Source organism: Pipra filicauda, unplaced genomic scaffold (genome assembly GCF_003945595.2).
Source record: "Pipra filicauda isolate LSUMZ 115617 unplaced genomic scaffold, ASM394559v2 scaffold38_size3968069_pilon, whole genome shotgun sequence".
Lineage (NCBI taxonomy): Eukaryota > Metazoa > Chordata > Aves > Passeriformes > Pipridae > Pipra > Pipra filicauda.
In genome coordinates this window covers 1,605,141-1,631,064 of record NW_024104520.1, presented here as the reverse complement: position 1 = coordinate 1,631,064, position 25,924 = coordinate 1,605,141, and the positions used below count along the sequence as shown (strand labels likewise).

General features: G+C 39.9%; 1 protein-coding gene and 1 long non-coding RNA gene across 8 annotated transcripts in view; both read left to right on the top strand.

The window, feature by feature from the left end:
• TBC1D1 (TBC1 domain family member 1) overlaps positions 1-25,924 on the top strand; it is a 105,005-nt gene that overhangs the window by 14,338 nt on the left and 64,743 nt on the right. The window contains exon 1 of one of the 7 annotated variants that reach the window (XM_027746769.2): positions 17,035-17,217. The exons of the other annotated variants lie outside the window; for them this stretch is intronic. Within the exon in view, the coding sequence (XP_027602570.1) occupies positions 17,188-17,217 (30 nt within the window). The 5' untranslated portion in view covers positions 17,035-17,187. Of the gene's footprint in view, positions 1-17,034; positions 17,218-25,924 lie in introns of those variants that run through there. 7 annotated transcript variants of the gene reach the window in all.
• LOC114001529 lies at positions 416-4,299 on the top strand. The gene is made up of 2 exons (XR_005564931.1): positions 416-532; positions 3,982-4,299. It is a non-coding gene; the product is annotated as an uncharacterized LOC114001529 (long non-coding RNA).

Genomic DNA, 25,924 nt, shown 5'->3' with positions numbered 1-25,924 from the left:
CAGTGAACTCCAAAGCAGTTGTTGTGAGGCTTAGCTTCATGACTGACGATTCTTACACAACTAGTTTTTACATTAGACTCTAAGATAAACCTCACTAAGTATCTCCTTTTTAATACCACCATTTCCCTTTCTTAAAAGAATTCAGGGAAGATAATTTTAGAGATAGAGGTGACCTTTTTCTACGGTATTTTACTGCTTGATGAGTCTAGGGAGATGGAAACATGGTTCTTCTTTTGCAAAAGCATAAAACATTTTGCATAAAACACTGAAACAAAATGAAGTAACTGGACTAATGTCAGTGCAAATGAGAGCTTAATTTGGCGTTTTCTGCCTGCTGTTCTTGTGCACCTTTGGTTTTTTTGATTGAATCTGCGTAATTGTAAACTGCTAACACTGCTTTTTGTTTTAGGACCCTCCTGTCTCTCAAATGCTAACTGAAGAAATTAATGTAAAAAAGGAAGGAAAAAAAATCCAACAGAACAAGTGAAAAACCAAATACATATTTGTGCGCATACACAGTCCTGTTTATAAAGTAGGTCAAAGTTTAGTGGTGTCAATATTAATAGACTGTCCTGTATAATGCAAACAACCAACTGTGCTTTGGATACTCTCGCAATTAATCAAGCTTTATGGGCATCTTGAGCCTTCAGCATAAGTGTGATGACACCAACTCTATCCTGGGATCTCTTCAAAGGATTTATGTATGCGAGATCTTTTCTCAGGGAACTGTAGTGACCCTGTCCCTAGCAGCATTATTCCAAGCCTTTATGGGGCTCTTGCCAGACCCTGGAGTGACTCTGTGACATCCTGCATCACCTAAGTGCTCCTGTGTTCACCCTCCTTTTTTAAGAAATATTGTGTGATTTCTCTCAACTGCATGTGTGATTGCCACATGTAATACCAGTGCTGTTTCCTGACTTAAAGTCATAGATAATGTCTGATCAAGGAAGATAAAATTAATCATAGGGTTTGTAAAAAAAGCTACCTATTCCCACTCTTACAGCAGCAACATAAAAATTGTATTTTCTTGTGATTTCTCTTCTTACTGTGATTTCAGCAGTATAATAATCTGTATTAGGTGACATTGTCCATTTTCAACTTACATAATACTGAAAGTACCTGTGTGTTACTTGTGATGTCACATGCACAGGGTCAGAGTTCATGGCAAGGTTATTTATTGTTCCTTTTCTTTTTCTGCTGGGGATTGTAAGAGAAATACAAAACAGTGGAACTTAGGCTAAAACATAATTAGTGGATTTGTGTTGGCTTCTCATCTGGCTACTAACCATTCCTGTTTTCTTACAAGGTCTAATGCTTGTGGCCTATGATGTCCAGCACAGATAATTGGAACCACAAATATCTAAGTATCTTCCAAAGTTGTAGTAGAGTTTTCTTCAAAAACCTACTGATCACGTAGAGAAGAGCTTCTTTACATATCTCCAAAGAGAACCTCACTCTTAACATCTTAACCTAGTCTGAGTCAGCTTTTGGTGGCCTTGTACTCTCTGGTTGCTGATTTGCACATTCCCACCTTTTCCCTTATCCTTTACACTGTGGTATCATTCAGTGAGGTATTTCAGAGCACTTTAAATATTCCAAAGGAATTTATCAGAAAAGTGATAAAATTTCAATGAAATCAGCATCCTAACACAATCTCAGTTTCATGTGCACCTTTGTGAGAGTGAGGGGGAAGCAAGGCCATGCCATCTAGAACAGAGGGAAAGTTGGGCTTTGAGTCCCTGATTCATTCAGTCTTAAACTGCAGTGGGGTTTTAGTTCAAGTGTAATATCTGATGGTACACTGAGGAGATCTAGTAGCTGTCCTCTATCAAAAGAGACAGTTTTGTTATTCTTTTCTCTTGTGATCCATCCCTTGGTGTACATTCCTGGTGTTTTCCCTTGTGCTGGCATTGATGTTTGTGTAGCTCTGTGTTGAACTTCTTTAGGGCCTAAGGTAAAAAAAAATTAATTTCATTCTGCTCCAAAACCAACTTGATGCACCTTGATAGATCACCTTAATTTTTTAAATGTTTTAAATGTTTTGTCAAATTTCAAGCTGACATGAATTTGGAAACTAAAGTGAATGTGAAGTAATTCAGGGCAAATTTTTCCTGGTGCTTTCATAGGTAGTGGAAGTAGAGTGCACCAGGAATACTCCAAAGAGATTGGGCTGTGCAGCAGGAAACCGGATGTTCTTTCTTTATATAATGACGTAGATCTTAAAAGTAGAACTATGAGGATAGAGGTGCACAGGGAGGCTTTCAGGCTTCCTTGACTTCTGTACACGGAGCCACCTAGACAATATGTCACCAGCTTTGAAGTCTGTTTTGCTAGCATTGTGTGAGAAGAAATAAAAGGTGGAGTAGCCTTACTCTAAAAAGACATAAATATAAAGGAAACAATCTGTGTGCTAGTAAATATCTTCTTACAGTCTTGTGTCTGCTGCTGTTATGATCATGGGAATGGAAGGCTTTTAGTGCATTTCCATTATTTGCACCTATTTATCTTAAAATTACTAGTGAGCCTGCCCCTGAGGGGTTGAATGTGTTGTGAAATACTGTCATATGACAATTTCTCAATTTTTGCAGCTTCAACCTCACTATGGCACTAACTTTCTGGTACTCATCCCGTGCTTTATTTATTTCATTTTTGCAGCTGGAATAATTTCTCTCTGCTCTGCTGAGCAATACCCTCACCAAAAAATAAGGTAACCTTCTGTGACCAACTTCTTAAACTCTGCTAGAGTTTGGTGGTGCTGTATTCTTCAAATTTGATTGAAAAACTCAAAAGTAACTTAATGTGAAAGATGAATGTGAAAATTTGAGAATTTGGTGAATCCACACAGTTCTCAAAGTAGAATGTGGGCCTTCAATTGAGAGACTATGTCTATCCATGCATTACCCAAGCACTAATATTATATTCCTCAGCTTCACAAGTTGTTACAAATACAGAATAGGTAACAGCAAAGTTATTCAGCTCACCTTACTGTAGTGTAGTAAAGTCTGAGCTCTGCAAACATGCTGGGTCCCCTCATCGCCTTCCAGCCTAGTCAGTCCTACAGCTTCAAACAAAGGCACAGCCAGCAGAAAGTCCTGGGCAAATAAAACAAAAACCCAAACCAAAACAAAAGAATTGTGCCCGTGGAAAAGTTCCGAGTGAGAAACGGGATGAGTGCAGAAACCCAGTTGCATATACAGAATTAAGAGTTCAGAAAGTACTATTTTAATATAGCAACATTAAATATAAGCTGAATGCACAGTACTATAAAGAAAAATAATTAATGATAAAGGAATTCCAATGTATTTGCTGGAGTTACCCACTGCTGTGGCTTGCTGAAGTTAATTTAAGACTAGAGGACATTTGGAAATTTGAATGTGCCTCACCGATCTCCAAAGACAAGTTAGAAAGTCTAATCTAGATTCAATACATGGTTTTATTTTTGTTTAATTAATTAATGCTCCTAAGTAATATGAAGTATGCACAGTTGTGATATTTTTAAATTAATTTTGTGGATACATGGTGCAGTGATAGTTGTATGCAATTTAAAGCCTGAAAGCATATATTAGAGAGGAACAAAAAAAACCAAATCCAAAACCCTGCTTTGAAAAAGAACAGTTTTTATTAAAAAATCAGTCTTACCTAATAAAGTGCTAGTTTCTGTGGCTTACAGTACAATAGCATGTTGAGGACAGTGTAATTAAGTTAATGAAATGTAGGAAGATAGCTTTTTTCAAATACAGTAATAAACAAAGGCTGTATCATGTAGGTTAGTACAATCTCTGCCGACAGATTCAAGAGCAGTTCTGGCACAAATCAGATTGTAGGACTGGGTCCTACATCAACCATCTTTCCTCAAGACTCATAGAACCAAAACCTTTCTATTTTCTGTGCTTCACAAGTTTATTTTGAAAGCTTGTGCTCACTCGGAACTACTTAAACGTGAACATTCTTGTTCAGGCAGTTGTATTTTCTTCTTTTCAGGTTCTAAAATGGCCCTAAAGGATAAATGCAAGCCATCCACGTTAAAATATGAAGATGCCAATTCAAAAATTATGACACTGAGAAAATCACCTTCCTGAAATAGCTCCTTATTTTTCCATGCAGGCAGCTTTTCAGTTAGAGCTTTGCCTTCCCTGGGCTGACATTTATACTGTGCCCCCAAGGTCATCAGATGGGGGCTCTTTGACTGTAGTGGAGCAGAAAACCAAAGCAGAAGAGGCACATATAACCGCTGTATTTACTTTAGCAGTACAATCTCCTATCCTGTTATATGTCAAAGTGAATAATGGTAGAAAATCATTGTCGTAAAATCAGTGCTTTCCCTTGCCCGGTGTAGGCACAGTTGTTCTGTATTTCTGTTTTTTTTACCCTCTCTGTGGACATCAAGTTATGGGAAGGGCTGTGGGAAATATTTTCCTAAGGAATGATTTGTGTGACTGGACAAATACAGGCTTAAATGAATATGTGTGTCTGCCCTAAAGGTTGATCATCGAGGATCTGATACAAGGATTGAGTGGATAATGCCAGTTTATACTTGGTTTGTCCTTTGCTATGAAATTGCTAGTTGATGTGGACTTCTTTCTTTCCCACCCTCCCCCCACTTTTCCCAGAGTGACAGTAATTGAGATGTATTGCTGGTCATAAAAACAGCCTCACTGCTGGTAATTCCTCATGCATTGGGTTAAGTTTGATCCTTCTGCATAACTGATTGAATTCTTTTCATTTGCAAGCTTCTGGTTTCAACCTTTAAAAGAACCTCACAACACTAACTTCATACATGCAAAATGTGCTTAAAAAATTGCGTTCTTTGTAATCCTGATGTATTGTGGCTTGTTGAGTTGCTTTGTTGGTTATATGCTGTGCTACCAATCATAACATAAAGAACTTGCACAGAAAGAGAGAATAAAAGTTGAATTTTATAACTCTTGATATTTCTGGAGGCAACATTCAACACAAAGGTGTAAAATAGAGCTTGCAGCTAATATCTGCTAGTATATTTTACATCTAAATCTGTGGCTAACTGAAATGGAGGTGTTTCTTTGAGAGCCTAGAAAGCTCTCAATAAATCTTATTTCTGAGTCTTTGAAGCTGAAAATGTATATGCCCTTTAAATTATAGAATATGCTGAATTGAGAGAGACCCACAAGGATCCCCTTGATCAACTAAGTGGGTTACCTTGTCATAAAAGGAAATCAGGTTGGATAAACAGGACTTTCCCGTCATGAAGCTGTGCTGGCTGTGACCAATGACTGTGTTGTCCTTCAAGTGTTTTTCAGTACTTCCCAGAATAATTTTCTCCATAACTTTACCAGGCACTGAAGTGAGACTGACAGGCCTGTAGTTTCCAGGGTCCTTCTTGCCCTTCTGGAAAATCAGGACAACATTCGCCAGCTTCCAGTCAGCTGGAAGCTCTCCAGGTTCCCAAGACTGCTCAAAAATCATCGAGAGAGGTTTTGCATTGGCATCAGCCAGCATTTTGAGGATTCTGGAATGAATCCCATTAGGCCCCATGGATTGCAGGGATCCAGCTGGAGCAGCAGATCTCACCCAATTTCAGGGTTGACTGGGAGTTGATCATTCTCACAGTCATGGTCCTCCAGCCCAGGGCACTGAGACCCCCTTGGTCCGTCATCTGTGTTGAAGACAGAGACCAAGAAAGTGTTCAACACCTCTGCCTTGTCTCTGTCCCTGTTTGTGAGGTGACCATCCTCATCCTGTAGCGAGCCAATGATATTTCTATATTTCTATTGTCATTAATATATATGAAAAAACTCTTTTTATTGTTTCCCACATTTCTGGCCAACTTCAACTCCAGCTGAATTTTCTCCCTACAGCGGCAAGCAGAATCTCTGTATTCTTCCCATGCTTGTAGATACTTCTTGGTTAGCACCGAAAATATCTAATACATTATTCTGCTTGTTTTTATTCTCAGATTTTTTTCAATGACACTTATGTTGTTCATATAGGGAAAATTAATTTCCAGTATTTGTAATGAATTAATTTAGAAAGATTTTTAATGAAACAGAACCACTTTTAAAACTAGACAACAAACAAAATTAGAATACATTAACATCAAGATTATTAACATAGTTGATTCAACTCTATTGTTAGGAAAATTGGGTTTCTTTCCTTGATTAAAAATGCAAATTGAAGTATGACATGTCAGTGAAGCAATAGTGTACTAAAGTCTGAAGAAGAACAAAGTGCCACTCATGACTTTTGATTCTCTGTGAACTATGAAAACCATGTCCTAATGTGCATCTCCAAGTACAAATAGCTCTGGTCCCTGCGGAGTTCTCTAACTGAAGCTGAGTTCAGGCAATATTTCTAGTTGTGTTATGATGTTAGGGCCACCTCATTTTGACCTGCAGTTGAGCAGCAATGAGGTACTGTAATTTTCCTGATACAAGTGCATATTTCAAAATGACACGATAATGGGCAGTGATACACTGGAATGAGGCACTCTGATTCCCAAAGCAGGACTTTGGATTTAGGAGAGGAAGCAGTTTCTCCTGCAGAACTTTCTGCAGTATTTCTGCTTCTGTGGAGCACTGCACAGTAACATTCCTTCCAATAACATTTTCATACTTAGTCAGACCCTTAGGAAGTTTTTCTAATTGCAGGAGGCAAATTTCATTACTCTTAAAAGGGATTAGTCCCCAGAGTACCTAACTCCTTTTGTTCCCCCCCTTCCCTTCACACATTCGCAGATTCACAAGGGTTTAAGATGAGGTGTTTAAGTGCCACTTAGTGGCTGTCCAGAGCAAATGTAAGGTACTGCGAACAGTCTCCACAGCTTTACCTCATGATAGGAGAATTCCTCACCCTATCATGAAGATACTGAAGGGCTAATCTAAAACTGGTTGAAATCAATTAAAAGATCCTGGTGGGCTTTCCATAAGAATTTCAGTACTGTCACTCCTATTTTACTTTTTTTTCCAAATTGTCCTATTGAAGTTCTGTTTGGGTTCTCCTAGTGGTTTTGGGGTTTTTGGGGGGATTTGGATTTTTTTCCAATATTTTTGTAATAAATGCCTGTACAAGTGTTGGAACAAGTTGGTATTTTACTATGCAGTACAAGAAGCACCAGTAAGTAAAGTCTGTAAAAGTGTTTCTGGAGTTTATTCTTAGGTATTAAAATTCACAAAACAAGACGTGCTCAACTGGGATGTTTGCCATCAGCCCATGTTCTGGGATGTTTCAGTTCCCCTGAGTAGAGTATCTGACAGGTTTGAAAACATTAGCTCTCAGTCTCACAACAGTGAGCTTGCTATATGCTTGTATGTGAATAAGGACAAAAGTTTCTCTTTAGAAACTTGTGGGGCTTACGGATATTGTTTACATGTATGTTACTAACTCCATACTGAACTAGATACATCCAGGGGACAACAAAGCTCAGAGTGCATGCATTGCATGTATGCAGGCTTCCTCTTTAGTGGGAGAACATCTTCAGTGGGTATTCTGCAAGGAGTTCGTGTACTGCAGAAGGCACACTTCAAGTTTTTCTTTAAAATGAAATTGTCTTTTTTTATCTTCTATTTCAGTTTTTGTGTTTAACAGACTATCCATGTGCCAGGTAGGATTGGAAAAGTCAGAAAGGTTCCCAGGAATCTCAAACAAACAAAACACAGATTTCTATTACATTTCTTATCAAGTTACAGAACACAGGCTGTCAAGGTCTTGGGATAAATCCCTTCACACAAGTTGAGACTATGCACTTCCAACAAGCCATATAAAAACTACATATATGACAAATTTTCCTTAGCCAGATAACCCTCAGTGACCTGACTTTTACATGCATACACTTGCACAAGCATGTCAGCCTGTTCTGGAAGTCTTGATGCCGGCTTGAGACATAGCTGAATTAGACTCTTAAATGGAGTTGTGAGTGAAATCAAAGCACATGTATGGGGATGACATTGTGAATCTACAATGAGAGAATGTAATATTGATTCTTATTTTTTAAGCTCTTGCTGTTTGGCTGTATATTACAGCTTTTTGCATGTTAGGGAAAAAACTGGGAAAATTAATTATAGCTGGCCTACATTCTACTCATTAATTATAATTGAAACCAATGGTACATTTGAGAATTTAATACGTTCTGGATTAAAAATCCTGTTTAATATCTTTATCAATGGTCTGGATGAGGGGATAGAGTCTACCATTAGCAAATTTGCAGATGACACCAAGTTGGGGGGCAGTGTTGATCTGCTGGAAGGCAGGAGGGCTCTGCAGAGGGAACTGGACAGACTGGAGAGTTGGGCTGATTCCAGCGGGATGAGGTTCAACAAGGCCAAGTGCCAGGTCCTGCACTTTGGCCACAACAACCCCCTGCAGCACTACAGGCTGGGGACAGAGTGGCTGGAGAGCAGCCAGGAGGAAAGGGACCTGGGGGTTGGATTGACAGGAAGCTGAACATGAGCCAGCAGTGTGCCCAGGTGGCCAAGAAGGCCAATGGCATCCTGGCCTGTATCAGGAACAGTGTGGCCAGCAGGGCCAGGGAAGTGATTCTTGCCCTGTACTCAGCACTGGTGAGGCCACACCTGGAGTACTGTGTCCAGTTCTGGGCCCCTCAGTTCAGGAAGGACATTGAGGTGCTGGAGCAGGTCCAGAGAAGAGCAACGAGGCTGGTGAAGGGGCTCGAGCACAAGTCCTGTGAGGAGAGGCTGAGGGAGCTGGGGCTGTTCAACCTGGAAAAAAGGAGGTTCATAGGAGACCTTGTCACTTTCTACAACTGTGAGGTTGTAGCAAGGTGGAGGTTGGTCTCTTCTCTAAGGTAACAAGTGACAGGATGAGAGGAAATGGCCTCAATTGCATCAGGGGAGGTTTAGATTGGATATTGGGAAAAAATTCTTCACTGAAAGGGTTGTCAGGCATTGGAAGAGGCTGCTTAGGGAACTGATGGAATCAGCATTCCTGGAAGCATTCAAAAAATATGTGCACATGACACCTGGGGACATGGTTTAGTGGTGAACATGGCAGTGCTGGGTTAGTGGTTGGACTTGATGATCTTAGGGGTCTTTTTCAATTAGGTGACTCTATGATTCTAAAAGCCCTGCTCAGCTGACTTCTGAGGTTCACTTGTTCTTTGGGTCTTTGTGCTTGTGAACTTATTTAAATATGTGAGCTCAGACTCACAAGTTGCAGTGGTATCTGAACTTACCAGATTGGTTCAGTAAGAGTTCACATGTCCAACCTGTCTGTTCCAACTGTGTGCAGGTTTCTCCTGGAATGCCAGAGTTCCCTCTTGGTACTAAGAATACCCAGGAGGGAGGAAATGGCAGAACTGAACCCATGATTATTTTGTTGTAACTTTATTTTGTATTTATTTATGTATTTCAGTAGCTTACCTCATGTCAAACAATATTTTGGGGTTTGTTCCTGAAAATATGCGTGCATTTCCAAATTTTACCTAGTCCATGAGTTTTACATGAAATGATGCAGCTACCTAGCATTCTTTGTGATAAGATGTGGTTAACAAAACCTGTGCTGAGGGACTGCATTTGGTCTGCGTGGATCTGTGTTTGTGGATAGCTGACTCAGCATGTAAGGGCTTCCATTGTTCTGGCAGAGGAGCGGAAGCAGAGTCAGCACATGTGGCTGAAATATGCACTGGTGACTTACAGTAGTATATCCTGAGCCCTTTGAAGCAATGCAGCTTTATCAAAACCACAAAAGAGCCATAAGGAGAAATCCTGCATCTGTATTTTAAAAGCCTCAGATTGTGTGTTATATTTTACAAACGTTTTTCAGTGTGTTTTTGAATTGGCTTAAAACAACTAAATGTGGAATGTTGTTTGTAATGAAACCTGGAGCTGCAAACTTCTGAATGGAAAGCCAAGTGAATCATGGAGAAGTGCTTTTTTCAGATTGTTAGTGTTTGAATCTTGATTTTAAAGATGGTTTATTGCCATTTTGTGGCTTTTGTTGTTATTGAAACACTATATGACTTAGCCAAAAATATAGAAAATCACAAAAGCAAAAGAGCCCTCATCATTGGCAAAGATATGCTCAATGAGTTAATAAGCCCTGAGAAGAAATGGAAGGGGACACATACGAAAGAGTAAATTAAAAGTGTGTGCAAGGGAACATTGCTGATAAAGATTTCCACTTTCAAGAGAGCTGAGAAGGAATGTAACCAGCAGAACAACACAGATAAAAATCCCAGATAATTTAATAAAAAGGCAGATTTATATGCATCATACAAAATTACTGTACATGCAAATTATTATATTAGTAGGTTCCAGTGGTATTCTCAATTTCACATTACATAGGAAATATCTAGGGAAGGACTGTGCTGCAGCTTGTAATCAAATGGAAGGCTGGTGATGAGAAGGGTGGTCAAGGGCTGGGTGGGCAGCAGAGTGCACTTCTTAATTGACTGCCAGGGGCTGCTGCAGTTCTCAGCAGGCTGCTGCAGTTTTCCTGCCGGGGTTTTGTCCAAGAGCACCAGAGCAGGGAGTCTTATGATACAATGTTACAGAAATTAAAATTTCTTCAGCTTGATTCTGGAAAAGAACAGGACAGTATGGTATTTGTTTCCTCTTTTTGTTATCTATGTTTAAAATGGATAAGGATATAGTACCAACTTGGCTGTGATTTTAGTGGGGGCAGGATTGGATCCTTCTCAAATGAATAGCTTTTACGCACAGATGCTTGTCATATGTGAATTGCAATGTAGTTCCATTGACTGTAGGTAAGTTCTGGACCCTACACTTACTGAGAGATAAACCTGAATGGATAGTTTTTTATTTTTAAGGTCTTTCCAGCAAAACCAAGAATATTTTGGGTTGGGGGTGGAATGGTTAACATAGTTTTATTTCAACTATTGAGGTTTTTTCAGTTTACTAAAATGGATGTTCCTTTAGAGTATGTGAGCCACAGTAGAAGTCCATTAGAATCTGCATACTGTCTATGGAGATTGTGGCTGAATTAAATTATGAGAAATCAATGCTGTTAGAAATCGATTTATTAAGTAAATTGTGGAGAACTGAGAAGACTGGCTACTTTTCATGGCTCTCCATACTGTGGAACTCAATATACTTTCCTAGTCTCCTACTGTTGCAACGGAAGTACACAAAATAATATGCTTAGGGCAGTGGGACTATTTTTGTATTTATAGTTAAATATGTAAACAAAGAGCTAGGATATAACTCTGTAAAATTAAGCATACATGATTGCTTATTTTATATTACTCATTACTAGAGTGTTCTAAAAGGCTAAAGTGAATATGGACATCTTAACTAATGTGAAGTCCTGTTTAATGGAAGTAGGTAATCAGTATACATGTCTCCCATAGCACATGGGGAATTGATAAATTTATAATTATGTTTTGATTTTAACCAGTCAAATGTGAGTGTCATGTTCTGCTCATACTCTGGTTTTCCTCAACACTTTCTATACTTTTTTTACTACATAACTTATCTATCATTGGAAGTAGAAGTGTATTTAATTTTTTACCCATTGTGAGGTAGTGCTTCTTCACAAAGGAAAGGAGATCTGTATTTGAATGAAGTGTCTTTCTTCCCATCTAACTTGAGTTAATCATATAAGCTTCAAGATCAAACTTTAAGTATAACCTTTAATTAATTGCATTTTGAAAATGCTTCTTAAACTTTAAGAGTTTTTTTTTTTTTCTCCTGAGACCTGTCAGTGCTTGCCACAAGGAAGCAATGGGAGGCTGGGGGAAAACAGTGCAAAGTCCTTCCAGGACCAGGTATCTACTGGCAGGGGACATTAATGGCCTTTTGATTCTCACATCTTTTGCATTCCAGTGTCAGAGGATTTTTAAAATAAGCAGTCTTGCATCATTAATATTTTATAGTTTATCCAGTTGTGTCAGGGGGTGTGTGCAGGTGTGTGTCATCCCAGCGTCTGCTGCTCTCTCCCCAGAGCTGCCTCAGCAGTCTGGAGAGCTCAGCTAAGTTATCCCTCAGCTTGGTGACACTGAGAAGACCAAAAAGTACTGCCCTGCAGAGAGGAAAAACAGGAGGCTTCCAGCTGCTTCAGCTACAGTCAGGACCTAGCTGATGATCTCAAGGGCTCGAACTGTGTGTTTGTCACTGCACATTGGGAGCATCCCCATTTGTTCTGAGCTCTGTGATCTGCTTCTGCAGTTTTCTAGTTTGCTCTGCCTGTGCTCCACTCTTCCTGCTCTGGTTTCACAGCTGCCAGAAAACCCTCATCACAAAACAGAATAAATGCGTGAAACCTCTGATGTCTCTGTGTGGCAGTTCCCCACTATGCTCTGAGTTTCCCCCATTGCTCATTTGCCACGTTGTCCTTGTGGGTTTTTTGCATCCAACTATTCAGATCAAAGTGATCTCTTCACAAGTCTGCCTAGATTTATCTGCAGATTTATGTTGTGTTTTTTTGCTCATTTATAGAGATCTGGTCATTTGATCACAATTAGACCACTCAACAGTGCACATTTGATCTTGGTCAAATGCAGACATAGGATTATGCTTGAGTGGAATTAGTTAGAACCCATGGTAAAGTTCCTGACAGCTTTAAGTTTTATTTTGCTGTCTGTGGGATGACAAAAAATACACAATCCAGCATAAAGCTTGCCAATCCAAAGTGTGCGCATCAATGTTTTTGGAATGCATCATGTTTTTTGGTCAGATATCGTACATCTAGAAGTGTCCTCTTTTCATTTTCTCTTCCTGTAGCCTACTTGAAGGTAGAGCTGCTTTCCGCTTGGTCTAGATTCTCTGTAACACTCAACCTCACACAAAGAGAGGTCCTTTTCAGGATGATGGGTTCCATGTGCTTTGTTTAGTATGTTCTATGGTGCCTTGTTTAATTAAGGACTTCACCAAAACCTTTCTACTCTGAACTTTCTGAAGCAAATGCTAAGGGATTATCCATTCCATTCAAGATAACTGACTGATCATCGCAGCATCTATTACCCACAACTACCTTATAATAGGGCATAAGAAAAGCACAACCCATTTTCTCTAGATAGACTATTTCAAATTTAAAAAAAGAATGTCTGAATACTTCTTTGTCCAAAACAGACCTACAGGGAAGAATCTCAAGGTAATATTAGCCAACTATCACAGAATATTCTGAGCTGGAAGGGACCCACAAGGATCATCAAGTCCAAATGTTAAGTGAATGGCCCATACAGGGATCAAACCCACAACCTTGGTGTTAGGGGCACCATGTTCTAGCCAACTGAGCTAATCTCAGGATATACTAGGAAAGCTACTTCAGTCTTATGAGGTGTTTTATCATCTAATACTCTCATGACCTCACACTACTTGATCTAACCCTGCCTTCAAGACAGCACTTGCCCAAGAAGAACCTTGTTCTACTGTCTGCTGAGAAACATAGCCCTTGGGTTCTTATGCTTCTCTGCTACATAGTGTACGATCACCTTTCCCTTCACAGATCCTGCTATCCCTCAGTCCTCTTGCCAAGGTGCAGGATCCCAAATGAGCCTCAGCACCTGGTAATGGTCTTATGCTCTGACACTGAGAAAAGGGATACTGCTGGTAGGAAAGAGGACAGATAGCCCATTACCAACACCGCTTTTCATTCCTGAGCAGAAAATGCTAATATCACTTGAATCAAAGTATTTTAGTAATTACAAATTTTGTGGCCAAAAATACCATTGTATATAAGCTAAACCTACAGGAGATGTTTGGAAGGGTTCTGCTGCTGAGTCAGTGGCCAGCAATCTGTTGAGGAATTGTTCTCTTCCATCTGCCACATGGAGAATGAATTGCATATCATCTCTGGGCACTGGCCCAATGTCAGCATTTTGCATACTTGCTACTGGTTAGCAGATAGCTGAAACACTTCACTCACTAACAGTACTAAGGAGGTTATCCAAAACATTGTCATTTCTGTTTCCACTGACTATCTGGAGACCGCTGAGAAACTCATCCTATTTGCTTTGTTGAAAGCTGGATTTCATCTCTAGCATGGGCAGTGGGCTCCTATTAAGGATTAAGGGGACTTCGCATTAAGGGGACAGCCACTGCCAGTCTGTGGTATTAAGTCTTGCTGTTGTCTTTCATGAAGGGGCTGAGCAGGTCTGGTTTGGTGTAGTAGTTCAGTTTTGCAATTAATATTTTATTTTGTATTGAGAAAAAGGTTTGCTTACAATTTAGCCAAAAGAAGTAACAAAGCTCACTCCTTTCTTTACCACATTATCTTTTCAGAAGCCATCTAGTCAGGCTTGATTCTTTAGATAGGATGAAATCAAGAGGATTCATTAGTCTTTTCCTTTGGTGGATCCACATGAATCATTTGTTGCATCTTGCATCAACAACAGTCAACGAAATCTGAAGGGTGACAACTGAGTAATTAAGGTTAAAAACTGTGTGTGTTTTTAAACAGAGGCCAAATAATGGAAAGTGATAATTACTGTCAGGTATATTTTTTCTTGTACTTTTTCTACTTGAATTTGTGAAGACCTTGTTGGGTACAGGGAGGAAAGAGATAAATGAAACTTGTAACTGTGAACATGGACAGAGGGTTCATGAGAAGAGTAATTGCCAAAACATGTTTAAATACAATTCAGAGGAAAAAGCTTTAAATGGGAATGGGATCTACTTTAAAACCATCACCAGAGTCAACACAGAAGCAACAGGAGAGGCCAGTTCTCAGGTAATACAGTTGTGGCTATACCCTTAATGCAAATTCTTGTGAGACACCGTTTAGTGGTGACATACTATAAAAACTCACAAAGATACAGTCATTAAGCATAAAGCTGAAATCAGAGGAGAGTTAGAAATATTCCTCTTTTGAGTTAAAACTACACCCTCCTTTCTTCTTAATATTTCCTTATGTCTCTCATATCTTTTCTTATCTCCAGATGGCTTCTTTTAATGGAGAGCATCTTGTTGGAGGAAAAATAATTGGGGTATTTGTGTATGTATAAATTTATGTAGGACATCTCTAAAATGGAAAGGTCAACTTTCTGATGATGTAAGCTTTAAGTTGTGGCTTTGAAGTATTTTACTTGCTACTATTTAAAAACAGCCACAAATATCTTGCTAATACTTTCCATGATAACATGGAACAGTTCATAGGAATGAGGGTTTTGTTTTGATTTTTAAAAGATTAGATAAGATGGTGTCAAGTGCTACTTACTCTTTATGCAGTACAGATGTTATTCCCTGTCCTTGAATTTTTCCATTTACCTAAAATGGATATATAGTATTTTTGGAGAGATAGTTATCTACACAAGCCAAACTTAAAATACTTCCCCTCAGAGAAAGGGGAAGAAATAATTATTGAGAAATAACATTGTTCACACTCAGTGTTAGAAAAATGCAACACTAATGCTGCCACTAATTAGTGGATATACTCTATAACAATGAGCAGCACATAATGGCGAGCATTCTGTCTTGCTCTTGCCCTCAGTTGCTTTATGAAATAAAAGCAGACCCAGTTCTGTACTTCAGATTGTAATAATTCCAGTGTTCTTGTAAGGTTCCGAGTTTAAAGCCCTGAGAATGGATGTAATTTATTCATGTATGTACTCTATACATCATGAACAGTAACAGCAGTGATAATTTCTCCCTCTATCATGCCAATAAGCCTTTAGAGACCACTACCAGGATGGGTGTTGGTCATATTTATTGGGCTTATGGCTAAGAACATCTGTGCAATCAAAATGTCCATGGCCACTATCACAGTGACAGAGAAAGGCATTGGCCATCCTTGTGAATTATCTCTACTTTAATGTGTAGAACAATAAGAAAATGAAACTCTACTCTCCTTTTATGAAAATCTGAAATGTATTTGTTACAGTTTTAATTTCAGAAACTGTTGCTTAGGTACAACCTGAGAAGAACTGCTTTTGTCTTGCCCCCTCAGCTTTCTGCAGCCCTTTACAGACACAGAGCCAGCACTAGGACACTCACAGTGCAGCATTAGGAGGTGATAGAGCCCTCTGACAGCTCACTGTCTTATTTGCTTTGTATAAACTAAACCCGAGATCATGCAGTCTGTGGCAGGGGCCAAAACTGCCCCTTTTCTGCCTCAGTGAGCTGTAAGATTGGTTCTCCTCCCCAGCCCATGTGTGTGGAGTTGCTCTTTTCCTCCTGTTTTCATTTAATAACACAGACTAGTGGAGCAGTGTCAGCTTTAAACCCAGAGATGATTCCACTGGCTGTAAGTGTGCAAGTCTATGCAAGGCACTCTCCCAACAGAGTAGCTGTCTTGATGACTGTCTTTGGGCAAAGAAAAGAGCTGAATTTGGCACTTAAACATCTAACTTTGAGCAGTTGAATTTTATTGCGAAGAAGCGCAGAACAGACTCTATGCTCTTCTGTTACGATTTTGCAAATCTAGTTCTTCATGTTGTTTCTATGAGGGGGTGGAAAATAAAGGGCTTTTTGTTTTGGGCCCAGTGGATTATTTCCTGTGAAATCCAAGCCTTTTTTTCTTTCCTAGTTCTGTGCCCTTCCTCCAAACTGAGGAAAATTAGTTGTTTTCAGGCAGCCCCACACCCACTGAGTAGGGGAGTGTGTTCACAGGCAGCTCAGCCGGAGCAACAACGGGAATGAGTACCTTTCCTGGCTAGGTGGCAAGGAACATCCCCTGACCTGCCGGAAACATGCGTCTATCATATAGGTGTTTTAATTCTCTTCTATGGCAGTCTGATTTCTGGAAGTAGAGCTGCTAGTGTGTGATGTCAAATACCACTAGCTAACACGAATGGCGAGCCTGACTGGAAGAGTAACATTTCACAGAGGTTTCAGATGATTTTTTTTGCACGATCCTCTAATGTTAGGCATGACTTCGATGCCAGGATGTTCCCAGAAAGTTTTAGTTACGAATCCTGTCGTCAGCGCCGAATTACGTGGACGGGCAGCGCGGCGCGGCCGCGGGCGGGTGTCTGCGTTCCCGGGCGCGCTGCCGGAGGGTGAGCCCGCTCCCTTCCCGAGCCCGCTCCCTTCCCGCCCGGCGGGAACGGGCGTCCGGGCAGGGGCGGAGCGCGGCGGGGGCGGGACGCGGCCGCGGCCCCGGCCCTTCCTTTCCCTTCCCTTCCCACCCCGCGGCTCAGTCGGCGCCGCCACGGGCATCGTCCCCGGCGCGGCGAGCTCGCAGTCCCGCTGGCTGGGGCTCGGCCGTGGCCGTGGGGGAAACTCTGGGAGGCCGGGCGGGCTGGCTCCTCTCCCGGCGCATGAGGAGCGGCCGGAGCCGGGGATCGCCGGAGGCCGTAGGATGTCACCATTGTTCAGCTGGGTGGCCAAGGTAGGCGGCGCGGCGCCCGCAGCCCTCCGCGCTCGGGAAGTAAAGTCCAGCCTCAGAGTTTGCAGATGTTCGCGTCTGATTTCGAGGCAAGTCAGTCATCTCTGGGAAGGGAACAGAGCCCTGCTGTATTGCTCAGGCAGGGAAAAGGAGGAGCACTCAAAGTGAGCAGTAAGTCAGACTGCTTGCTATCAGACGTGGCTTGGGTTGAGGGTTAAAAGCGAAGCTGCGGGTCTGACCGACTTGTTCTACCGTGCTGCGGATCTGCAAAAGGGGAGAGCTGTAATTAAAACTTCACAGAAGTACTCTGGAGAATGTGCAACAGCACTCCCACTGTTTGTTTTGGACTTTTTTCCTGGTTTTTGTCATACTCTGAATTTACGAAGAAGAGTAAGCTAGCTTTTAGTGGGAGACTTACCTCTGTGACAATGCACGTGTTTTTTGTGTGCCTAGGGCTTCAGTAATATTTTCCACTGTAACTGTGAAACTAGGTATCGATGCAGAGCAGTAGAGATGGTTGAAGAAATCTAGAATATAGTTTTGGCTTAAAAAAAAAATTCCAAAGTAACAGTCATTCTAAATTTTAAATGAGTTGTAAATGATATTTTGTCTTGAGGCACAATGGAAAGCGTAGAAGAGGACAAGTGTGTGAAACAGCTTGCTGACAGGCAAGAATTGGGGAAAAAATACTTTATTATAATACCGCTAGACAGACCACATAAATCCTGGTTCTCCCTTCTGTTTTGCCAGGTGTAAATGGTCCATTGCTTAGTTATTTCTACATCCCTGTTCCTGACTATTTAACAGGTGAAATGCCTACCCTGGGAAGATAGTAAGAGGGAGTGCTTGGTATGTGACTGTGTTGCCTTTCTTCAGATTCTCAAATAGAAAGACGTGCTTTATTCTGTCTTGAAAGGAGTCTGCTTAATTTTAGACATACCCTGAAAAATTGAAATGTATCCTTTCCTCTTTCCACTTGTCTTTTTTTCTCTGTAGAGCTGTCAGGTGGAATGCTTGTTAAAGTAGTTGCTTCTCCTGTGTTACTCTGGCTCTGTCTTGTGCATGACCTAAGGCCTGATTTGACACGTTATCTGAGGGAATTATACCAACTGATTTCCATGCTGACTCTTATAAATGTGTCAGTCTCCTATACAGGTGGCTGCTGTCAAAAGATGAGTGATGCAGTTGAGTACATACTTCAAGGATGCCCCCAAGGGATGGCCCATTTCCCCCCCTCATTGTTCTCTTGTCAAGTGGACAAGAGAGGAGTTGGTCAGAGAGGAGTTAGTCTTGGAAGAGGTCAGAACTTGTAGCACATGGAGTTGGCTGCATTTTTAGGGAAAAAGAAGCTGTTGCAGAAACACACTTCTAACTGCTTTTAGGAGTGTTTTCTGGGCTTTCAGAACTAATTATTTCAATGCTGATTCCTCACAAGTGTTTAGTTTTATTCTTTTAATGGCCATTAGTTGTCAGCACTAATTTGGGAGGGAAAGCAAAAGCAGTGTACTTAGAAATATAAAATGAAGCTTGTTAACAAAGAAAGCTTTCCTGCCTGCCAAAATCTGATCAGTAAAAATGTAGGAACTACTGCTGTGGGCTTTCAACACAAATGTAAGCTTTTCCAGTTTTTATAAGATGGTGGCCCATTCCAAAATGGGGAACGACTGTGGGTTGTGGAGGGGGAAGGAATCTGGCCCCCTAGAAACAGAGCTGCCCCCTTGCGTCTATCACTTAAAAATGAGTAACCGCTTAAGTAACATGGGCGTTTAGTCTCACCATGCAAGTCCCCAGGCCTGCAGATAGTTACATGTGAAGTAATTGACTCCCATGTGCTATGAAATTGGTCCCTAGTGTTTGTATAAACATTACTTTTAAATACGTCTTCATTACAGGTTTTTACATGCAGTTTTCCCCAACTTGTCTCCTACCTACACAGAGGCTCCTTGGGGATGAATTTTGCAGGGTCATGGGGCCTGTTCTGGGCTGGAGGATAAAGCTCTGCTTGAGTATTACATGGGTTGGTGTTGCCCCCATTGGCCATATGGATGCTGACTAAACCACTGAATGATGACTCTGTGGATAATGAATTCTAAAGTACTAACTTGTTTTAGTCTCCTAAAATTATTTAAATAAAAAAGAATAGTTATACCTGTTTTTCCTGCACAGTTTGATACAAAGTCAGACAACTGACTTAAGGGAACCTTTGATTAAGCACCTAAAAACATAGTTTCTTGAAAGTGCAAACTAAGTTTACACTGTTATGAGTAGAAAATACAGTCACACTTGTAGATACACAAAGACTATCTATATTCCGTTTAGATCACTGAAGGAATTGTTACTAAAAGTAAAGTAATCATTGTGGAATTGAAATATACCAAAGCCTTCAGTCTCCAAAAAAAAAAAAAAGACATGTAGATTTTTAGATTCGTGGTGAACTTGCACATCGTTAATTCACTAGTGGGAGATAATAATACAGTGATAAGTGTTAAGAGTAATTTTATTTCTGTTTCCCTCATATTTAATACAGCTTTAGTTAAAAAATCAGTATTAGTTGTTTACAAATTATTTAATTTTATAATGCGAGTTACTATTCAGTAGCAACTTGACAGAAACCACAATTAAAGAATTGATTGCTAAAGAAATAGAAACAGTTCTCAGTGTAATAAATTGTATAAATAGAGATTTTCAGCTAGTTCTGTGTCTTTCTATTTACAGAAAAGGAGTACAATATATAATTTAATAGCTGTGTTTAGCTTCAGCTTTTTTTGTCTAAAGGATTATAAACCAACAAGGAACCAGTAAAGAAAATAACTAAGGTAAAATGCAAAGCAAGGTTGCATTATTTAAAGCAATAAATAAATCAATAATCAATAATTAAATCTTCTATAACGATTTTGCTGGTAGGGATCAATCCACCCTGGTCAGCTGCCTCCAATCTTCAGGACAGCTTGTGGGTAGGGTATGCTCCCAGTTCCCTCTTGAGGGGAACTGAGAGCAACAGAGTTTGTCACTACAGCCCGAGGAACCTTCGAGAATGTGCCACCAGCACCGGCAGAAAAGGGTGGGTTTGCAGTGTAGCTGTGCCCAGCTGGCTTGGCTAATCTTGGACCTTGGGTTGAGAAGCTGATCATTTGGATTTCTGCTATGAAAATCAGGTTTTAGGGTATATTCACAATAGTTGCTCTAAAATTCCCAATAGCAAAACAAGAAGTAAGTTTTTGGTTTTGTTTGGTTTGGTTTTTTTCCAAGGATGGCTGAGTCAAAATGGCCTGTGAGCTTTCCTCAGTTTGGGAAGCTCTCAGGCCATCAGGAAAGGAAGTTTCTACGCTATTCACTGCAGCAAGGCCTGATTACTTGGTTTGTGCCTTGAAACATCATTGAAGAAGCAATTATGATAACATCAGAAATATCACTTATGTTTCTTTTAATCCAAATTTAGCTTTACATGCTGTATTATAATTGATCTTGCTGATGTTTTGCCATTATTCCTACTATTTTCTATATAATAGAGTGCCTAGTAGACCTCTGCAGGAGCATGAATAAGAGTAACTATATACTTCTTAGTTTAGGTCAGAAGCTACAAATGAAATTAATTTGCCTTCTGCAAAAGAATGAAAAGGAACAAGAGACTGAAAATTGAGAAGGTCAAGAAATCACCTCCTGCTTTCCTTTTTAAGAATGTTCTGAATGGATGATCTTGGCTTTTTTGCTGGTCAGTTTTAGGGTATATCACACTCATTTATGAGACTGTTTTGCTCCATCTAAACTGATGTGCCACTTTGCTTTGTTCTGCAGAGCTTCCAGCAAAGACCTTTGAACATATTTAGTCTCTCAGTGAATGACTTACATTTTAGCCAAACAAATCAAGGTTTGGTCTCTTAAGAAGCCCTCATAACCAGGCATTTTAACACTGTCTAAAGCCAAAAAACTTAGATGTTTGTTAAACCTCTCTTAAGCCCATCTTACTTAGAGGATGATGAATTATTTGGGTAGGTGAATAAATGATGGTGGTATCCTATGGGGTACAACCATAGTTTGTGTCAGTACATTTACCCCAATAACCCTTTTTGTAAAGAAATTTGAATACTTGGATACTGTATCAAGAATCAAAGAATTAATAGAGAACTAATGCTGGGCAAGAATTGGGGATCATTGGGGAGTGAAGGCTCAAATGCCGCAGTTTCATTTGCAGAAGAATCTCCTTGAAGCCATTGGCACTGTGGGTAGGGCTAGAGGGACAGACCCTCGCTTGTCTCCCAGGCTGGATGCCAGCAGAGCAGCCAAGACAAAGTGCAGATTTCTGCCAGAGCTGGGTTTTGGTGCCCAAGATTGCACAATGCCCCTGTCAGAACACACTTCATTGCTGCTCAGTGTGATTCTCCGGATCAGTTTATGTTGGGGTAAAATGTTGTTACCAATTGACAGCTTTCAGATAAATGCAGATTATCACAAAATGCTGAGCATTTTAAATGCACTGTTTTCTGTATGCCAGTCACTCACCACCTTCCCCTGCAGGGGCCTGGCGATGACTGAGGAATATGCGCTCAGCATCTGAAATGAAGTCAGTCCTGTGGTGAAACCCCTCTGTTACTCAGCAGTTAAGTTCCCTTTGGAGCTGTTTGCTTTTATTCTTCATCCCTCCATTTCTTTTTCTGTGTGCCAGGTCTGAAATGCACCTGCTCTGTTTACATGTTCCCAATTTGGTGGGAGAGGGCCAGAATACAGTCTAGCTCACACAGCTTCTTTGGGGCTGGGCAGGTGCAGTAGGGCAGTGTCCTCAGCATTTGTAAGGTACATGAGGGGTGCTTTAAAGCTCTACTCTAAGGAGTAGAGCTTTCTTTCCACAGTGAAATTCTGGGCCATGTAGATTGCAATTTACCAGGGTTATTCTCTTGAATCATTTATGCCTTTCCGAATTAATTTCTCATGAGTATCTTCTTTCAGGTTCATGTCAACCTTTAGATTTAACAAGTCAAGCCTGATAAGGTAGCTGAGCTTGCTCTTTTGTACAGGTTCTGCCCTCTGCAATTCAAAGCAGAACTTTTAGCCTCTAGTCAAAAACTGTTTGCTTTCCTTTGCTGAAAAGCTTTCTGGAAATTGGATTTTTTACCATTATATACATATGTCTGCAGCACCAGAGTTTGAACTTTGTTTGTTTTACATTTGATGATCTAAAATACTGTTTCACATCATAGCCTGCTTTTTTGTAAGGCTACTGTAATGAAACAGTCTTTTATGTGCACTAGAGGTGTTTCTGAGTACACAAAGGCAGCAGTTTGGCTCTGGTTCCCTAAGTAGAAGTATCTTTGGGGAAAAGTCAGGCAAAGCACCTCTTTCTTCAGAGATCAGCTTACAGAAATGCAAGAAAATTTGTAATTTCCATTGTCCTGAATATAGAAGCTGCAGCATTTCTGAGAAACTTCTGCTTTAAGGGGATGTTGAAACTTTTTTACTGTGCAAACTAAGAAATGCTTTAAATACTTTAAAATAAAATGGTTCAAAAGACTTCTCAAAGTTGAAGGAACTCAGGTTATATATGGTGTACAAAGGTTGACTAATGATTTAACAAGTAAATCCTCAAGAGAAACACTGTTAATTGAATTATAGCTTGGCTATATTTATATCTTTTTTTACTTTAGAAGCCTTTACAGCTCAGCTGTTCAAGCTGAAATACTTATGGATGGCAATGATTGAGGTTAAAAAAATCTCAGCCTCCATTTTGTTAGTATTTTACTTATCAATAAAGATATACAAACTATGTCAAGCGATACTTACTAATTTGTGTGGGGAGGTAAGGCAGTACAGCTGGGAAGAGCAGCTGGAACTCAAAGAGCAGAAGCTGGGGCAGGGAATGACATTAGTTACTGTGAATTGGTTTTATTACTGTATTAACTGTACTGAGTTGTATCTGAATTGTCAGTTATTCCTTTTTAACCAAGTTACAATAATAAATGCTGATGTGAATTAATGTATAAATATTAAATTTTAATGGAAGAGTTTTAATGTAAAAACTTTCTGAAAAGCACTGTTTGCTTACTGAGAAGCAAAAGTGAGGTTTCGGGCACCTTTACCCTGTTTTGGTGGACTAGAACATAACAACAGGGTATAACACCTCTTTTCTCCTGTGCCTCCAAGGTCTCAAAAGACCAGGCCAGTATTCCCAGATCAGCTGGCCAGGTGTCTGAAAGCTGCAGTTATTAGCCTGGATGAAATCCCCTGTAGAAATCCATATTACTAAGTGGTAAACAGCAACAGGTTGTTCGAGGGAGACTGCTGGTGCTGAGAACAGGTTGTATACTTCACTCAAGGAAGTAATTTTTACTTTGAACTGGCTTTTTTTTTACAATTTTTACTTTGAACTACTGAAATTAGGATTTGCTGCTATGAACCAAATGCCTGTTTGCAGTGAAATGCATCACAAATTAAGGTTTAGTTCTGTTTAAATGGATGACAGTTCTGGTGCTTTGAGATAGCTCCACAATGCAGTCTGTCGCACCTGAAATGGATTGGGAGAATCCACTCTCAAACACATTTCTGGTCCAAAATAAAATAATGAAGTAGTCACACCTATATTGTGCTTGAGAATCCAGTTAGAGAAGCTGGATAAACAGCATATACACAATTTTAGAGTGGATGGCCGTGATGCAAGGAATGATGGCTGATAAGAGAATTATTTTTTTTTTTGGGATGTTAGCCTTTTGGCTACTGCTTAGTGAGAATTTCAGGACTGAGGAGGTTATCTGGAATTTCTGTGACCTAGACTTCTGTCTGTCACTAACTGAAGCACTGTGAAGAGAGAGTAAAAATGTTTAGCAGTGTGCATGTAAGCATGTGTTGATGGTCACATTTTAAAAACAAAAAATTATTCATGGCCAAAGTATTCTTCCCAATTCGAAGGTTACTGGCTTTGGACTTGTGAATGTTTATACCTTTACTTCACCACTATAATCAAAAACATAAATTTTGTTTTTCAAGGAGGAACCTTGAATATGCAGCAACCAAACAGGATTTTCAGGTACAGATATTCTGTGACATTGCAGGTTTGAGGAGAAGAGACTCTTTGTGCATAGTTTATACAGGCACACTCCCGGCTACTGAAAATGGCAAAGCTGAGCTAAACTAAACAGCTCCTTTTTTTTTCAGTCAAACATTTTGGGGGGTTGTGTGTTTATTTCAAGGAGCACTGTAGCCCAATATCTTACTGAACAGTTACCTCTCTACATTTACCTGGACCATTGGTCTGCTGCTATAGTACCAATGAGGTGAGCCCACTGAAACCATTGTCATGGAAATTTCGATGGTTATCACTAAATGTTTCATGCTGGTTTTGTGTCTTTGGAACTTTTTACAGCTTCCGGTCTCCTCAAATGCAAGTCATGGAAAAGGAGGTTTGTGGAAGTGCTTTGGAATTTTAGACCATTATGTACAAGCCGCCTGTGTTTAAAACTCTGCTGCTAGTTACTCAGAATCTGAACCGAAAATATGTACTGGAATTTCAAATTTTGGCTAAGTCCCACTGGAATATAACCTGTAGAATTTTTCATTCTGTGGAAGCAACATTTCTGCTTGACATACAGTCATCAAAGGTGAACTTCTGTAGACTTGAGAAGTGTGGGTTTTTATATGTGAACATAGTTCATGCAGCTGATGCTATTTTGTTTGTGAAGTGTGGAATCATATGAAAAAATATTTATTGTAGGTTGTTATAATTCAGTCAGCATTTTTTTCTCTGGTATTTCTAGGGACTCAGCAATGCTTCCACAAATGTTTATAAAAACAACCAAAAAGGCCCAGTCCCCTTGTGTATTAGGTGTGGCTGGAATAACAGCAGTCCATAGTGCTGTCATAACTTGGGGGGAAGAAGTTGGCATTAAAAGGAGTCTTTCCTAGAAGTATTTTTTCTTCCCTTCTTACTGGTTTCCTTCAGCTACTCTGTTAGTGTTCCACATAGAGCATCATTCTGGTATGCCCCTCCAGCTTCTCATGGAGATCCTGTAGGCCTATTCATCTGTGTTTTAGAAATGTTGAATAATCACCACTCCCATTTGGGTTTCATCAGTGAGTAAGTGTTTAAATATAGAATATTTCAGGAATATTGTGAAGGTCAGAATTCAGTCACTCTGAAAGTGGTGTGACAATGTGAACTGTCCAGCTTGGCTGCAATTCAGCCTTTGGTAGCTATCAGACTGATTTATCCTTTTCAAAGAAACACAACCTTAATTTATGGAGAAGAACGGAAGAACAAAAACTAATAATTAAAAATTTACTCTTGGAAGAGACTGGGTAGGCTTAAAATAGCAATTTCATAACCCAGAAAAGAGAACAGATTCAGAATTTGTGTGTTTGTATTGTTATAAATAGCAGCAGAATAAAGTATGGTGTGGATCAAATTTTGTATTTATTAAGTGGTAATACAAATAAATGGTGGGAGCTCCAGAAATGCTCATGATCATGGGACAACATGTATTATCGGAAGTCTTTGTATACACTCTGATTGGTTTGGTTTTTTTTTATTGATTACAGTTCTCCACATAGTGTACTATCACACAGACACTTTGTTTAGGAAGACTCTGAGGCTGGGTCTGTTTGGAGATTTGAAAGTTTTTGTTTCCCATCAGTACAGCTACCTTGCTCTGACTGTGGTGATAGAATAGTATCATTACTAATAGAAAATATCTTGAGCATCTTGATAATATCTTCCATTTCCATT